General features: G+C 39.2%; 1 protein-coding gene across 2 annotated transcripts in view; it reads left to right on the top strand.

Annotated features, from left to right (window-relative positions):
• anks1b (ankyrin repeat and sterile alpha motif domain containing 1B) overlaps positions 1–17703 on the top strand; it is a 297352-nt gene that overhangs the window by 102258 nt on the left and 177391 nt on the right. For both annotated transcript variants that reach the window (XM_084710483.1, XM_084710482.1), the window contains exons 5-7: positions 663–806; positions 11801–11876; positions 14025–14126. In XM_084710483.1, coding sequence (XP_084566609.1) covers positions 663–806; positions 11801–11876; positions 14025–14126 — 322 coding nt within the window. The remainder of the gene's footprint in view (positions 1–662; positions 807–11800; positions 11877–14024; positions 14127–17703) is intronic.

The raw sequence follows: 17703 nt of genomic DNA, 5'->3' as shown, positions 1-17703 counted from the left end.
TAATAAAATGGTACCTTTGTCCACAATCCAAAGATGTTCAGTTTACTGTCAGGGAGGAGTAAAGAAACCAGAAAATATTTATATTATATTTCATGTGAGAAGCTGAAATCAGAATTTGGACATTTTTTTCTCAAAAATGACTCAAAAACATCAATAGATATGATTGTATGGTTAGTATTTTATAATTTATAGTTTAAAAATTTAAATAGTTGGTGATTAAGTTAATAGTTGACAACTAACTGATGTATTGACTCATCACTGAGGCTCCAAATAATTTGCTCCTTGTAGCCTCACATTTTAATTTGATTAATTGCATCTGATTTTCAAAAAAACAGACACCATCCTACATAGTCTTTATTCGAGACATCAGTATGTCTCGGGGTAAATCCTTTTCACCGAACATAATTATTCAGTATACTGAGTGAAAATTTAATTCTGAACTGATGAGGCTTCTGTCATGGTGACATTGGTTCAGTATTTTTGTGTCTGCTTTAATTTATTTCTCTGAATGTGATTTTTGTCTCTTTGATTCTCAGGGGCAGCGAGACATTTACTGAAACACTTCAAAGTTTGTGATTTTTTTTCCTTAAGGTGACTGATGTCCCAGTTACTTCAAACTTTTCTGTGTTGTCCCTGACATGAGGCTGTGTTTTTGTGCGCAGGTGGTGCGCATGTTGGTGAGCGCTCACCCCAACCTCATGACCAGCCACACTCGCCGACACACTCCGCTTCACCTGGCTGCACGCAACGGACACCACAGCACCGTCCAGACCCTGCTCGAGGCCGGCATGGACGTCAACTGTGTGGTAAGAAAATAAATTAACAGCTTTTAGCAGTTTGTGCCCTCTATCAGCAGCATCCAAGGATTTAACAGATCTCTGGCACAGATTATAGCAGCCTTACGGGCAAAAATGATAAAGAAATAACAAGAGTATTGCTTTTCCGTTTGCTTTTTCGGCCGAGGGCAAACCATCTTCCTTTTGATAAAATTGGATTGAGAGACTTTTAGTGATGTCTTGTTTACATGGTTACTTATGCTAATCCACATTTAACCTTTTCTTATTAAAATGGACGGCTGGAAGGTGTACTTAAGCAGGAAGTCTTTCTCAGGTAAAGTGCTTAAATTAAGATTTGTGGATTATCATCAGTAATCTTGTCATTATTTTTAGCCAGAAACTTTGTGCAGATGTAAGATTTTGGATATACTAAGTAAGTTGTACTGCAATAATTCCAGATATTAACCACAGTAGACGCAATGTTTCTTAAACTTAAGTCGTGACCCAAAATGGGTCATAAAGCCATTTTTATTGGGTCACCAATTAGTGAAGTATAATGCATATCATTGCTATGACATAATGAATTAATTTTAATTAAACCGTGTTCTGTTTTGCAATGCTGGTCTGCTCAGTCCAGAATCACTCTTGATTGTATGCATGACTTTGAAAGGAAAGTACAAGAAAGTGTAGAAGTGTCAGTATGTTTTATGTGTGGAGGTGCTCTGTTCAACAGTTCAGGGTCTTGTCATATTTTGTGCTTCATAATGCAGCACACATTTTCAATGGACTGCAGGCAGGCCAGTCTAGTACCTGAACTCTTTTACTACAAAGCCACACTGTTGGAACACCTGTAGAAAGGCTTTTCCACTTGGCACCACTTTGTTTACCTGTTGAATGTTCCAAAAAGGTGTTTTTTGGGCATTCCACAACTTTCTGTCTTTTGTTGCCGCTGTCACAATGTTTTGGAACATGTTGCCGGCAGCAAGTTCAAGGGAAGGGATTTGCAAGTCATTGCATTCTGTATTTATTTATGTTTTACGCAGTGTCCCAGCTTTTGTGAAATTGGGTTTGTATTGATGAGTTGCTTGTTAGATTTCTTGAGGCCAGCTGTTCTTTGCATATTTTTGAGTGCTTGTCCCCTGTGTAGAATGTCTTTAAAGGGCTGATGTTGCTGAGAGTTGCTTCCTGGCTCGTTGTTGCTGTGTTGCTTACCACAATATTTTATTTTTTGTCTGCACAGCCTTTTGGTAATCCCTGTAGATGATCTCAAGAACATCTTGCACATCCTGACCCCCAAAGAAAACCACAGCTCTTGATTAGTGTACTTAAGCAGACAGGAATAATTTGAAATACTGTAGTTTGCTCTCTTTAAAAGATACATATGTACACATTTACGGATACAGAGACAAGTTCAACATTTTACCTCAGTCGGTGTAAGTTCTAAAGCAGAATCGAGTAATAAAGTGGGACTTGAGTTTGACATTTTATTCGTCTTATCTGATGCTGCTGTGAGTGGAGAAGGTGACTAGAAAGATATCTCTTTGTCCTTTTGTCTGTGTAAATCTTTCAAAATCTCTCTGACTCTGGATCGCTTTCCTCCTCTCATCTCTGCCGTACAGTATGTGAATATTTTAGAAGCTGCTGTCTGTGCTGTGTTTTTAATGACAGAGGGGTACAGCTTTATTTTTTGTGTCTATAATCCACCACAGGCGTAAATGCTTGGCAGATTCTCCTTTTGAAAGTGTGTGTGTGTGCACCAGAGAGCTTGTATATGCGGTGCATGCCTCCTATGGTGTGGTGGTGGAGAGGGATGAATAATTGATTGGGCGAAAAGATTGAGAGAGAGTAGGAGGAGGAAGAGGAGCAGGAGGAGGAAGAGCAGGACAGGGTGTTCCTGAGAGGTCCTGAGAGTTCACGGTCTCCCCTGTCGTCCTCTTTACACATCTTAAGTCAAGGAAATGGAAATACAGGGTCACTTACAGCTTTTTCTGTCGTGCTGTTTGGATCGCTTCTCTCTGCGTTCATTTACATTTTGTCTTATTGTGTATTCCGAGATGTCTGGACGATTCAAACGCAGCTTTGTCCCGACCCTTTCTGGGCCATTTGTTATTGTGAAGCCTTGTCAAAATGCAGCCACGCTTTGCTGCTTTCTTCAAATGCTGTTTTCTTCCTCTTGAGACGATTTTCTCTGACAAACTAAACTATTTGACTTTGCTCACTTGTCTTCAATGTTAAGTGTAGAAAAACAACCCTTAACTGTATCATCATCAGTTTTTTTAAGACTATTTGAATCAGTCCTTGATGATTATGTGATCAAAGATACTGCATTATTCACATTCAAAGACATTTCTCTTACTTCAGACTGTTTTATTTTGACGGTGGTGCACAAACAACACAAAAACTTAAGATAAGATTTATCTATCATGAGACTATTATAGATGGATAGATCTGCAGCTGATGTGAGTAATGGTGGTATTTGATGAAAACACTCAAAAAATCACTTTGTGTTTATGTAGTTCCTTTGACCTCTTATTGAACATTGTTATCCTCTGTCTCAGTCTCAGAGGTGCTTCAACTAAAGGGTGCATCTTGTTTTTGACTATAAGATCACACATGTTTGATTATGAGGTCAACAAGTGTCTCAAAATCGCTCAAGGGGTTTCTGATGTGAGTGACTTATAGACTGAGGCAAAAGTCGTGCAATCTGCATCAGGCTTAAGTTTGTTATTCATTTAATTCTCAGCCTTTACAGATTCTGTAATCAAGGCTCATCATATTTTTACACCTGTAAACCATGAAGTCTTCATTCTTTGTTCAGTATTAAAAATCATTACGTTATTCATTCAGGGTCATCGAGTTTATATGTTTTCAGATTCAGGTTAATGACAATTTACTTTAATCAAAATAGTACTTTTTTTTTTGTCACATCAAAATTTGTTGAATAGTTGTGCAAACTGCATCAGTAGTTTTTGCAGGCATCAGCCTGCGATGCTACATTATGTGTTAGTGACACATGGGAAAAGATAGTCCTCTGGCAGAAAGCCTTGTCAACACATGGTTAATGGTCTCTTTTCACTGTGACAGAAAAAAACACCCAGAAGATAAGTCTAAAAATAATAAGTCAACAAGAAGTTTCAGATGGTCAAACCACAGTGGAGGTCCTGTACTTCATCCACCCAGTTCGTTCATTCATCCACCACAATATGCTCTTGGTCTCAACTTGTTGCTCTGTCACCGGACTTCCTCAAGCCTTTCTGTGGGAAATTTAGTCAACTGTGAACCTGTGGGCTTATGAATCCAAAATTATGTACTTGAATGTCTTTGGGGGGGTCTTTTTCACCTGAGATTCTTTCTTCTGGTCAGTGCTGTTAGGTGATCATGATGGATTGATGGAAAACCATCTTCAGGGGTTTTGGGGAGCTCTGTCGGACTCAAAGCCTCAGGAAGCCGCTGAGTCTGAATCAAAAAACAAGACAGTTCAGACGCTTAGGAGCCACAGCAGCAGCGGGGGGCAATCAATATCAGAGTTTGCTCAACAAACAAGAGAATAAAGAAATCCTATAAAGAAAACTCCCCTCTTACCCTTAAAGTTTTTAACATGAACGTATAACTGTTAGGATGCAGACTTGTGATGAATCTGAAACTATAAGTTCACTTCTGTTGTTGTCAAAATCTGATCTGACTCGGTGTTCATTTGTTACAAAGACATATGGCAGAACAGATGCTGCGTTCCTCCTTGCCTCGGCCCTGTAAGTACAGTTTATATACAGTATGTGAAGCATGTAAAGTGGCTTTCTGCCACACAGTCAGGGGTTGCAAGAGTACACACATTCTTTACTGACGTAGAAGTACAGATCCTTGTGTACAAAAGACTGGTAAACGTAGAAGTTCTCATTTGACTTTTTTACTCAAGTAAATGTATTCAAGGTATGAAAGTAAAAAAATCTCCCTGTAAAGGACATTTCTACTGGCTGTTTCTATGAGCCAAAGCTAACCTATCTGTGGTTGAGACTCCCTCTCGGTGTCGGTTTGGTTTTGTCTTTTATGTCTTTTTCTTGTTGCATCTTTTACATTATTTTTGTCTAAGCCCTTTAGCCTGTTTTTGTCTTGTTATGTCTTTTATGTCTTTTTCATCTTGTTACATCTTTTGTGCCATTTTTGTCTTGTTAGGTCATTTTCTGTCTTTTTTGTCTTGTTACATCTTTCACCTTTGTTTCATCCTGTTACATCTGTGCATGATATGCACTGCTGGATACACCAAGGAATCATCTTTTCTAAATATTATTGTCCCAACCATTTAGGTTGAAATCAGTCTTGATCTTAGGAGGGCGGTGTGCAATGATGCAAAAATAAAAATAATCAATAATTCCCCTTAAATGCATGAAAACTAATTTAACAAGTGTGTTTTGAAAAGGTAAGGAGTAGAACATACAGATATTTGTGTTGAAATGTAGAGAGTAAAATTAAAAAGTTCCCAGTTTAAAGGCTGAAGAGGGTCTGTCAATCTGTTATAAGGAGAGTACTTTATTACATTGTGCCCCTTCCCCTCCAGAATGTGTTCATAACTGTCACATAGTGGAGGATTTGATGGGTATGGACAAGCCTGTGTGTGAAAGACAGAAACAACTTGACCTGTTGGATCTGGGTTTCATTCTGTTGCTGTCACAGCGAGGAGACGTATGACTCAGCGGCATTGCGCCCATCTCCTCTGCCTTCTGTCCTTGTTGCAGGCTCTGTTTATGTGTGTGTGTGTGTGTGTGCACGCGCGCTCTGATCTGAAGAGGAGGGCTGTGTTTCTCTGCAGGGATTTGGCCTCGGGCTCCGTGTGTGTAGTGAAGATGAACGCTACCCGCCTTTGATTTGCCTCGTCCTCTCCTCTCTGCACACTGCTGCAAATCTCTTTCTCTGTCTCTCTCATTGTATCTCTCCACCTCGTGACGATGAGCACTGCAAGCCTCTGATACCTCAAATCTTCTCCGCAATTTACCCCTCACTCTTGTGCTGCTCTGTCTCTTTTTGGCTGAAAATAATGAACAGAAACAGCACCATCTTTTCCCTTTTTTCTCCATTAGATTCACAGTGAGGTGTAACATTAATCTAATGCACACCTGGTGAGCAAAATCGGCATGTGGGCTAAACTCAGTTTGAGTAAGATGATGCATATTATCTGACGTGGGTCATCGTCATGACCTGATCCAACACCACTTGGCTTTAGTGAACAGACATTTCTATTAGAATGGGACTGTTATGTAACACCACTGATGTTTAAACATTTAATGCACCCTTGTAACTTGGTTAGGATTGTCTACTTGGAGGGAGAGGTGCCAAAACTTCACATGATGTCACAAGGCCTCCTTGATTATAGGAGTGTAAGAAAGTGAAAATGATTTGCTTGCAGTCTAACGGTAGAATCTTTTAAGTCCATGTGGGCTGAGAATTTGTACGTACACAATAAATTACATAACTAGCTAAATAACTATGGTCGCTGGCTTGTTTTGATAGAGACTGGGACACGGAGGTTTCTCATCATTCTCTGCCAATGTGTTCAACTCCAGTTTAAGTAGCAGTCAGTAAGAAAAGAAATGTGATGATAATAAGCCATCTAATGATGGTTTAGACGCTGAAATGAAAGTCTGACACTTGTGTCAGTCACCCACAACGTGGAAACCAACTGCATTGTTGCTCTCGTCTCCTATTACTAATGAATAGATCATCAGCAATTGTTTATTCAGGGAAAATTGACTGAGCACTAAGCTCTGTACAGCAGTGCCCTGAGTTCACATTCATACAGGCTAAAGGGATATACAGTGTTTAATAATAACAACATCAATCCTACCAATACAGAGAAGCCGAATCTAGCAGACTGGTAACAGCAACACACACCATCACAGACTAGAATAAGACTCAAAGTTCACACTTCTGCACAAGTGATGGAGAAATAAGATTAAGAAAAAGTAAGCTAACTAAGTGTACAGTAGTATGTTAGATGAGCTAAAATAAGCTCCAGGTCTGATGTTTGAATGTCCGACTGCGTAATGAAAGTGATTGACATTTTTTAAAAGGTCAAAGATCAACTTTCCTGTGATGACGTAAGTTCTGTATCAGTCCTCTATACTCCTCTGTAAAGACAGTCTCTAAGTGATGACAACATATTTCTCACTGAAGGTTATTCACTGGAATCACATGCCAAACATACACTTAACCACAGCATACATTATGAGTCTGGACAAGCATAGATGTAAACTGTAACGACCGGTTGGCGGAGGTATACAACTGGGAGGTAGTAGTTCTAGTTTTACATATATCACTCTGTCTTCCTCTCTGTAGTATAACCTGCAAAGCCACAGTGTTGAAGCTTTATGTTAACACTAAAATGTGGATTCTGAGGGCGACTTACAGATGGCCACCTTGTAAATTGTCACGAGTGGAAAGTAGTTTGTGTGTGTGAGAGAGAGCGATAGAACAGGTCAGTAATTGGAGTTAAGCCATATAGGTCTGTCTGAGTGTGAATGAATAATTTATAGAAGCAGCACAGTCTCTCCCTCCGTCACTCTCCCTCTCTGACTGTTTCCATAATAATGAGGGGAAATCCCTATGGAGGAACCTCCTGCTGGGTGGGCAGGTAGCCAACAAGAGGGCCAAAAGTTTAGTCTAAACATGCACTCGCACACACACACACATAAACACACTGACTAGACGGTCTTCTCTAAGTGCACTTGAGCATTTACATTCAGCTGCGATGGCTACGTTTCTGCCCGCAGCCCTGAAACAGAAAGTCATCCGCTTTTCAATTCCCGGAAGCTCTTGGAGAGTGAGAATCGCCTTCCTCGTTTCCTCGTGACATCACTGCGTGATCGCCATGGGAAACAGGACGGGAAGTGGTATAGAGATGACCACAGAGGGTGGGAGGTTAAAAGGGCAAGTGGTGTGTGTGTGTGTGTGGAAAGAAAAGGGGGTGGATCATTTCCTCTGGCTTATGGGTAAAACATTGTCTCCTCAGTCCAAACTTCCACAGCTTGATGCAGAAGCCTTGACTCGGTTTTTACCTGGGATTTACACCTACAGTATTCTTCTAATAGAAGAGGACGATTAACCTTTGACCTTTTTGAGGACATACTGTCGAAGTGTCTGATGACACTTTTATTGCAGAGGAAGCAGAACACCAACAGTAAGTTTAGTATTCCCTGCAGAGGACGAGCACGTTGATCTGGTGCAGTGTCGCGTTGAGTTGAATTTCCCGGCCGCGTATCAGCAGACCGGGCTGTCGTCCAAATAATTTGTCTTCATTAAGGCCGGGAGTTTGGTTCGGTCTAGGTTTTCATCTGTGTTGTCAGGAAGCCAACCGTGAAGGATGCGACAGACTCAGCATATGTGTGTTGCTGCGTGTGTGTGTGTGTGTGTGTGTGTGAGAGAGGCTGTGTTTATATCATGGCTGCATGAGTGTGCAGTTCAAGTTCAAATCTTTAGTGTCCCTGATGGGTATTTTAGCTTCAAGCAAGGTGGACAGGGCAGTGTGTTCAGTGTGTAATGGTGATACATAGAAGCATAATATCCCACAAACCTTTAGCGCACTAAGCGTCACGTAATACTGGTATCAAAGAGGAAAGTATAAGATGTCTCTTTGAACAGTGTCTCCCAGCCATGACCTTTGACCTTGACGTCTCCTAGGCATGATCTTAGACCCTAAAAAACATATTATAGCCACCAAATATCGCTCTCTCCAAACCAACCAAATTCTATGGGCAAAATCATTAATTTTACCTCTCAGAACGTGAGTGTTGCTGTCTACTGCTGCCTCAGTCTTTGGCTTTGTTTGTGTGAATGTGTGACTTTCATGAATCTGAACTATTCTTTCAAAACACCAAAGTCACACAATAACATAAACAAACTAACAGATCGAGGCAATAGTAGACCAGCAACTCCTGTGTTCTAAGAGGTAAAATGACTGATTTTGTCAGTGGGGTTTGGTTGGTTGGATATTTGGCTTATAAAACTGCATTTTCCTGCAGAAAAAGCTCTCTGACAGCAAAGTAAAGTAGTGATAATATGCTAAGTATGGCATAGACTTGAACTGATATATATATATTTTTGGGTGGCCTTTGTTAAGTGGCTGAAATATGTTCTGCTGCTGACCCTGTCCACAGCTGTAAATTGGTTAGCTTCCGTGCTGGTCTCAACCAACTATTGACAAGTTCCTCATACAACCACACTTAAAAAAATCCGAGCTATCCCTTTAACCAATCCTTGGCACGCCAAGCTGTGATGACATGTGTTTCCTCTATAAAAAGGGGGTAGCCATGCTGAGAATTCTGTGCTGAACTCTGGTGTTTAAACCAACACTGAAGAGAAACGCGTCACTCTGATTACGTCAGTAGCTAGAAACCCCACACGTGTGATGGAGGTGAGCAATGTAGGCAACGCCTTTTACCGAGCCAGCACGTTCGTGTGGAAAATACAGTCAATTGTGCCAGCACAGCTCAGATGCTGGTGGTTCTTAACAGCATGGCTCGGCATGACTACCCCTTTATAATGGAAAAACCATAGAAGTAGACCTCCCACAGTGTGCTGTAAAAACAGGAGGTCATATGGTCACTGGTGTCACCCGAAGATTCTCAGCATCTTCCTGGATCCACATTCCTCACATTTATTTTATAAAATACATGTATCAGAAATTTTGTCATCAAAATGTCTATTTATTGTGATTTGGTTGATCTGCACATGTGACATCTATGCATTTCTGTTTTGGGAGGCAGATCCCTCTTCTGTGTCTCCTCCTAAAGTTTCTTCAATTCTTTTTTTTCCCCTGCGTGGAGCTTTTTTGGGGGGTCAGTCAAAGAAGACAGTGTGCGCCCTGGGGAAAATTGTAATTTATGATTTTTGCAATATGAATACATTTTGACTTGACTTGAATACAGTCTGTTGTCCCTAACTGAAAGCCAACTACCATCAAAAGCAAATTTAGATGCAGGATAGGAATGCCCATACAAAAACTCTTAACAACCTTTATGAAGGTTATAATGTTCAGTTTTTGTTGAAACTGTTTTAGAGAAGTGTTAATTCATTTTTCAGACTGCCAGTGGTGCTGCTGAATTAATTGCATTGTACTGAGAAGTATTTTTTCCAACCAATTTATATGAATGAGTCAACATACGATTCATGAAGGCAGCATTTATTGCAGAGCTGTTTCATTTCTGTGAAAAAAAAAAAAAAAAAAAAAAAAAAAAAATGCAGACTGAATGTAAAAATACACATAATTGGCCACAGCTTTAAAAGTGCCCTGTTCCACACAGGTACACAAAAGTACACTCAGCGTTAGTCACCAAAACATATTAAGTGCATCATTGAGGCTTTACAAATGTGTTGCATGTTACATTCCATCCATAAAAACATTTTCAATTCCATTTTATAAATATTTAAAGCTTGCATTGTTTATATTCATATTAACTCGTCTTCTTCTTAATTCACCGTCTGTTACCACCTCCTGTAGATCAGTGAAATGGTGTGAAACCTTTAGCACCAACATGGTTGTGTGTGTGTCCTTATTTGTGTGCACAGTGGAGTGTGTCTCACTATTCACACAATTTCTGTCTGAAAAAGTCATAACCGAACCGGACCCAGACCCGACAGGCATTCAGTTTTTCATGCCTGAACCTGATGCACTTTAAGTCAGTTGCAGCACCAAGTTTGTGTTAAGCTGCCACACAATTGTTGTTACCTTGTATATATGTGTCGAGGCAGTGCAGCTTGTAAACAACCCTCAAAAAAGCATTGTTTTATAGAGGATATAAATAGATTCATGTAATCATCCGTTCATGCATTGTCATGTAAACAACAACTCCCAGCACAGAAGAGGAAGTAGCCCCACAGACAGTAGGTTCATCAGTTTTTTAAAATTTTTCACAATATATTTTCACTAAAAAATAAACTGAACATTCAACATCTTTGTCTGAACCCCACCTGAGCCCGACTTGACCTGGCGGGACCACCATCTAGTACACAAAGCAGGTTCTCCCTCATGGAAACATAGTCCAGTATTTTTCTGATCAAGCATCTGATGAAAAGGGTCTATTATTATTATTATTGTTATAATACCATATCACTTTTTGGGGTTAATTATATGCTTGCCCATATTAATCAAGTGATCAAGATAATCTTAATAATCTTAATAATTGATAGATTAATCGACTAATCAAAAAAAAATTTCAAAAAAAGTTAGGTGCAGCCCAAAACTTTATACCCAGAGCCAGTGGACTAGTAATTCAGATTGACTTCACTTTGCTCCCATTGTCCTGACACACCTAAAAAAGTAAATAAAATAAAAACATAAGCATCACACACAATAAAGTAACAAGCATGAAAAAAAAACCAATATTTAAAACATACTAAAGATTTTTTGTCTGTAAAAAAACAAAATTATTGGAAAAGTTTAAAATATGCCAGTCAAATAAAAAGTCTGGTGTCTTTAAATCCAGCTGTTTTCCTCCCTCGCAGGCTAACTAAACAGCTGTTCTTCTTATTCTTCTTGTGGCCACTGCGTGCTGCTCTGTTAAAACTGGGCTTGTCAGAGTAATCGTCTCTCTCATCACTGCTGATCCAAGACGAAACACTTACCAGCGCCCTCCCCTCGCTGGTTTCCATGTGTTGCATCACATCTGTAATATCCCCATTAGGAGCAGTGGAGACTGATGCGGGCCGGCGTACGCTGAGGGAAATTGGGACGTTTCCACACAGGCTCCCACTGCTTGTGTAATGGTTTGAAATCAGTGTGGCCTCACGCTGTTTGCAGGCGAGGGAATGTGACTTAATTTTAATCTTGCTGAATCTCTTTCGTTTAACTGCCAGAGAGACAGAGAGATCGTATCAAATCAAAATATTGTCTTTCTTGCTCCCTTTTTAATCCTTTTTTTTTTCTAATGCCTTTCCTGCTCCAAATCCACTTGCGTTTTTGATGTCTATTTTTGTCTCTGTTTTCAATTGTTAAAGTGATGGAATAGTAACACACACTCTGTTTCTGTCTGTGTCAGACTGAGAATGGCAGTGCCCTCCATGAGGCGGCTCTCTTTGGGAAGATGGATGTAGTTCGCCTTCTGCTTCACTCAGGTGGGTCTATAAATGTATCCTGGAAAAACAAAAACAGCGTCTGAGTGTGTTTGTGTGTGTTTCCTTGTTTTCCCTTCTTATTTTAACCTGCGGCTGGATTTTCTTCTCCCAGATTCTGGGTTGAATTTGCCTTCAGGTGAACTGCAGGCATGTGTCTGCTGTAATACAATCCTGGACTTGCAGTTCTGTTATGTTTTTTTTGTTTTTTAGTTGTATCAGGAGGAGGTGCTGAAAGTTCCACAGGATGTGATATGGGGTGTCTCATTTTGATAATGTTATGATAAAGGTTATGGTTATAAGTTGGAGTATTAAACTACATGTAATTAAACTAGGAGTTAAACTATGTTTTGCAGTAGCTTGCTGGTAATTCAACTGCATAGTGATTCAGATAGTTATGTTACTTTGAACAATTTCATTTTTTACAAAGTAGTTTGAACTACTTTTTTTGTAAGTAGATTTTTCAGTTGCATGACTTTAAAAATGGGGGGAAAATTACATCTTGCACATTAACACTCCTTATACTCAGAGCAGATTGAGTTTGGACACTGGTTGTCCTTTGATACCGCTGCCAACCCCACACCCACTTTCCTTTAGCACTTCCTGTTTCCTGCAGGACTTCCTGTGGGTGGCCATGTTCTTTTGGCCTCGATTTTATTAACATCCTGGATCAACACTGGGCTGCACTGACCCAGGTCACTGAACTTTACCCCGTACAAGCCTTTAAACATAGTGTGTATATTCCAGTAGAGGATGTTGGAATTTACAGTTATTGCATCAAAGATTTCTTTGGGATTTTTGGGATTTACTGATGAGAGTTGGAATTTATTTATTTATTATTCATCATAGTTCATTCCTGACCTTGGACATAGTAGTTTTCCAAAGCATTTTTTAAATCAAAGCCTTTTTTGGAGCTCTCAACCATGTCACACAGTTTTAACAGGAGCAGTTGTTTAATTGACTCTTTCTACGTCCTGCCCTTTTTTAACCTGTGCTCCAATAACATCTGAGCAAGCTTAGTACCTCGGTCAACTTTCTTCTTTCCTTTCCTTGTTCAAGTTTTATTGGTGCACAGGGTAAAAAGGGGCGGGAACTACGAAGGGTCACTTAGCATGGAAATGGCTCATTTGACATAAAAGCTCAGTAGATGTCTAATGTTCATCTGTGTTGGCCTAAAGGAAAAGGTTGACATTTTAGTTGACATTAGGAAATTATGTGTATTTATTTTGTTGGATGGGAAGATTGGTACCACTACCAGTTAACTCAACAAAAAGACAGGTGTCAGGGGGAAACAGCTGATCTTTGGGTTATGTGCTGGACTGTTTCTGACCAGGATTTTTAACTTCCTGGATTTTCTGATGGTTTTGTGGCAACTACTTCCTATGTAACAGGTAGTCCTGCACATACAAATGTCCACTTTGATTCAGTAATTTTAGTTGAATTTACATTAAATAAAAAGTAAATAAAAAATAAAAAAAAAAGTTGTATTTAATAAAAAGCAAGAGAAAAGTTAAAGTAAAAAAGAAGAAGAAAAAAGTAAAAGTAAGCAAGAAAAGGAGAAAACTGGCAGATTACATCAGGTCCAAATGGGTTTTCTCTCAGTTTTTATTCATTTTCCTTTTATTAATCTCTTATGGTGCCCAGTGACTGGAATGACATTTATTTTTCATGTTGAACTGGATCCATGACCACATGAAGGGATTAAACAGGCTAAATGTCAGGTTAATGAGGACTTACAGTGGGAGGAAGACTTTGTGTGTTATTTCTGCTCACTGTTGAGTTTGTTTGTGTATGTAATTATGGTAAAAGCTTCCATCTTTGCATTCCTTGGTCCAGGAGAGACTCTGGTCAAAAAACCTGATGAGAAGCGTGTTTGCTGTTAGTAAAGAGCCCTCATGAATTAATAAAATCCCTTGTTTATCTTCTGATACCTGCACCTCATTCATCTCTTGCTGACTTGAGTTTTGTGACTGAGTGGGTGTGTCAGCTGATCTGGGTCCCGGTCAGGTCATATACGTGTGTACTGTGTAATTGTGTCGTTAGTTCAGTGTGTCTTTGAGCAAAGATGAGTAGGTTTGGTTGTGGTCTGACCTTTGCCCCGCTGGTCATGCGTGTCAATGCTTATACTGTAATTTTGTGTGTGTGTCTCAGGGATCGACACTGAACTGAGAGACAGCCAGGGGAGAACAGCTCTGGAGATCCTGAAAGAACATCCTGCACCGAAATCTCAGCAGATCACTGCTCTTATACAAGGTAACACACACTTGCACACACACAATTTAAATTTAGATGGATTTCATAAAAATAAAACAAGTAATTACTGTCTGGCTTACTAGTGATGAAAGTCTGAGGGTATTGGTTGGTCTAGAAAAGTGAAAGGCTCTCCAATTGAGAAAATGAAAGTCCTTTATTAACTTTTGGTCTAACCATTGCATTTCGCCTCACTAATAAGCTGGACAGTTATTGTTTGTTTTATTTTTATCCAACTACTGGCCTTATTCTTGAAGAGCACCTGCTTTTTCTTTTTTTATTACTAACACTGCTTTTTTTGACCCAGTGCAGCACTCTCTATTTTTTTTTTCTTTTTATGAGATGAAACTTGAAAAATTGGGTCATCACGCCAAGGCAAGTTTATTTATATGGCACCGTTCAGACACATGGCAGTTCATACTGCTTTACAGGAGCATAGAAAGAAAATAAAATTAAGAAATTAGGAAGACATTAAAATTGTATAAAGTGTGTAAAAAAAACTTGAAAGAAAAGACAATAAAAACAAAAAATGAACAGACAGTAATTATAGATTAGTTTGACAAGAAGTTTTATATTTATTGGAAATCTTTGATAAACAATGTTTTATGCCCTGATTTAAATGAGCTGACAGTTGGAGCAGAACTCAAGTATTCAGGAAGTATTCAGAGTTGTGATCTGCATAATTATAGTAGGAGGTTTTATAATATTCCATGATCTTTGCAACTGGGAGCATGTAGATGTTGACTAGAAGAGGGCCGAGAATGGACACTTGAGGAACTCCAAATGTGATTGTTTTTGTTCATAATAACCAAGTGATGCAGAGTATCCCTATCTTGTAAGTATGATTTGAGCCAGTTTTAGAAAGTGCCCACTTTAGTTATTTATTGCTGAGGCAATCAGATTAGCCTTTTTTAAAATGTTTTCATCACAGCAGCAAAAAATAGAAAACACATGTACAGGAGGTGTAGAACCACATAACAAAGAATAAACAGAGTATTCATGTCATATAAAGATTAAAAGCATGCAGGTGCAAGAGAAGGTACACTAGAACTGTAACACCTGTGTAACCTATTTTAGTGTTTACTGTGTGAACTGATGCATTTGTAGACATAGAAGCGTTACCTGCTCAAAGAGATTGGATTGGCTGCACTTGATGAATCCTGCATGTTGACGTGCAGTGTGCTGTATGTACTGCACAGGTCTAAAAAATGTGCAAGGGGTGATCCACATTTTGAGATGTTTTGGCACGTGGATGTAGACGCATTGTGACCGCTGATGTGAGCGGATGTGATCTGATTCAGAAATCTTGTTTTCCAGGAAGTTTATCTTCTATTTGGGAAACAATGGGAGCTCCCATGTTGATTTGCTGCAGTGGGAGGGTTGCACAACTCGAGTCCTGTAAATGTCGTCCTTGATATTCACACGATATTTAGTGTTCCTGCCAATTCTCTCCCATTGTCTCGCTGGCTAAGTTGAATTGCGAGTAAGGTGGTTATCAATGATTATTAATTTTAATGGATAAGATAGTAATGGGTTGCATAGATTTGTTTTTAGTGCAGTTTTTCAAAATAAGCGGTTTTATTACATGCTCTTGTGAAATACTAGATTCTGATTGGTCAGTTACATACTAAGATCTGTTATTTCTCAATACCAGACCGTTGCTATGGAAGCAGTTCTGATCATAGACACTGGAGGGGAAATAAAACCATTTTTAAATCAATAAAATCAATTTTTAAGTAACATTTTGTTTCAAATTATGATTGATTAAGGACTTATTCTAAGTAAGTAACCTGGTAATCTTCACTGAACACAATATTCAAGAGCCCTCTGCTCTGCGTCGGGGTCCTGCACATTACCTCAGGAAAGGAAAAAAATGTTATTGTGCTTTCAAAAAGGGCTGCAGCTAACAATGACTTTCATTATCTGTTAATCCACAAATTATTTTCTCAATTACTTGATTAATCTTTAGGTTTCTAATGTGTAAAAATAGTAAAAAAAAAAAAAACAGCCCAAGGTGGAGTCTTCTTATTCCTTGTTTCGTCCAAGCATCCAAGACCTGAAAGTAATCAGTTTAAAACAAGACAAGTCTTCATTTTAGGAGCTTAAATTGGATGTTTGGCATTTTTAAACATTATCCTACTTAAATACTCACCTGATAATTAAGCTGATTTTAACCAATAAAATCACAAACTCGTTACGGTTCTTTTACATTACAGAATACACCTGGTCAGTCCACTTCAGCAAAAGTAAAATAAGTTTAATTGTCAGTGTTTCTCTTTTCTTCACTTGTCCTCGTCTTCCACCTGCCATTAAAAGGTCTGCTTTTGCTCTCGTGTTTACTGCCGTGTGTTTTGTGTGTGACCAGTAGTCGTTAGTCTGAGACTGTGAGTTTGCGCCGCAGTCCCCGGAGACCCAAAGATCCTGCAGATTACACCTTCCAAAGACAGTGTTGTCCTGAGGTGATTATGAGGCTCAGTATGAACGCTGTAATCTGCGGCTTGGAGGCCCTTCACTATCTGTCCTTGTGTAATCTGTGGGTGTATGTGAGGCACGTAGTTACACATGATTTAAAGAGGGGGAGATAAAGGCAGACACAAATGGAGGGATAGAGGGATGAGGAGAATATGTCAGAGCCTAAATTAACAGCGAGCTGGTTTTAACTAGGAGGCAAAGATAGAAAGGGAGACACAGACAGAATCTGAGGAATGTTACAAATTGGCTAGAAAATAACAGATCTAAATCTGACATTAAACCAGGGAAAACACAGTGATGCAACGGGCAGAGCAGTAAAGTTATAACTGGTGATTCAAGTTTCACATTTCATGTTTAGTACTCAAAGAATATGATATATGCAACTAAAACAAAAATAGCTGCACTGGCCCTGTGTTTTAACTCTTTAACATCAGGTCTCCCTCTTTTATTCCCCTTCAAGTAGCCATAACGCTGCACTAATCAAAATACTGGATGAAATGACAATGTGCAGTGTTAAAGTGGCTGCCTGTTTTAAAGTACACACTGAGAACGATCTGATTCTGCAGTTCCTCTTAGCTTTGTGCAGCATTTTAGCATCTTTCTGCTGCTTGTTTTGGTTTTACAGCCCACAACTTAGCTGTTTTAGTTCAATCTTATGGCTCTAATCAACCCGCAAGAAAGAAACTTACTGAGTACTACATACCTGCCAACAAACAGCAGACATACAAAATTACCAAATTAGGATACCTTAGGAAAAAAATAAGTTGCATATAATCACCCTAAGGATTTTCCTAATGTGTTGCTGGAGGGTTCTTAGAGACTGTTTTCCTCAGAAAATTTGAGGGCCCCGTAATAGTTTCTTAAAACTGAAATAATTTATTATGGTATTGCACCATCTTTTTCCAGGCATTCAACTTGACATTTTCTGTGTCTGTGGAAACTCCACTAGAATTTAAAGTAAGGTTTAGTGGGTTTGAACAAAGCTTGGCTGCACAGCTTGAGCTTGTACCGACTGACCACTGGTAGATTTGTGGGGTTGAATAAATTAAAAGACTTTTTCACTTTAAGTTTATCCAGCATCCTCTGAATTCTGCTGCTCAAATCCTGA

This window comes from Lutjanus erythropterus, chromosome 22 (genome assembly GCF_056507025.1).
Source record: "Lutjanus erythropterus isolate fLutEry1 chromosome 22, fLutEry1.hap2, whole genome shotgun sequence".
Classification (NCBI taxonomy): Eukaryota; Metazoa; Chordata; class Actinopteri; order Lutjaniformes; family Lutjanidae; genus Lutjanus; species Lutjanus erythropterus.
Note: the sequence above shows the minus strand (reverse complement) of the source record. Positions and strands in the feature narration are given on the sequence as shown.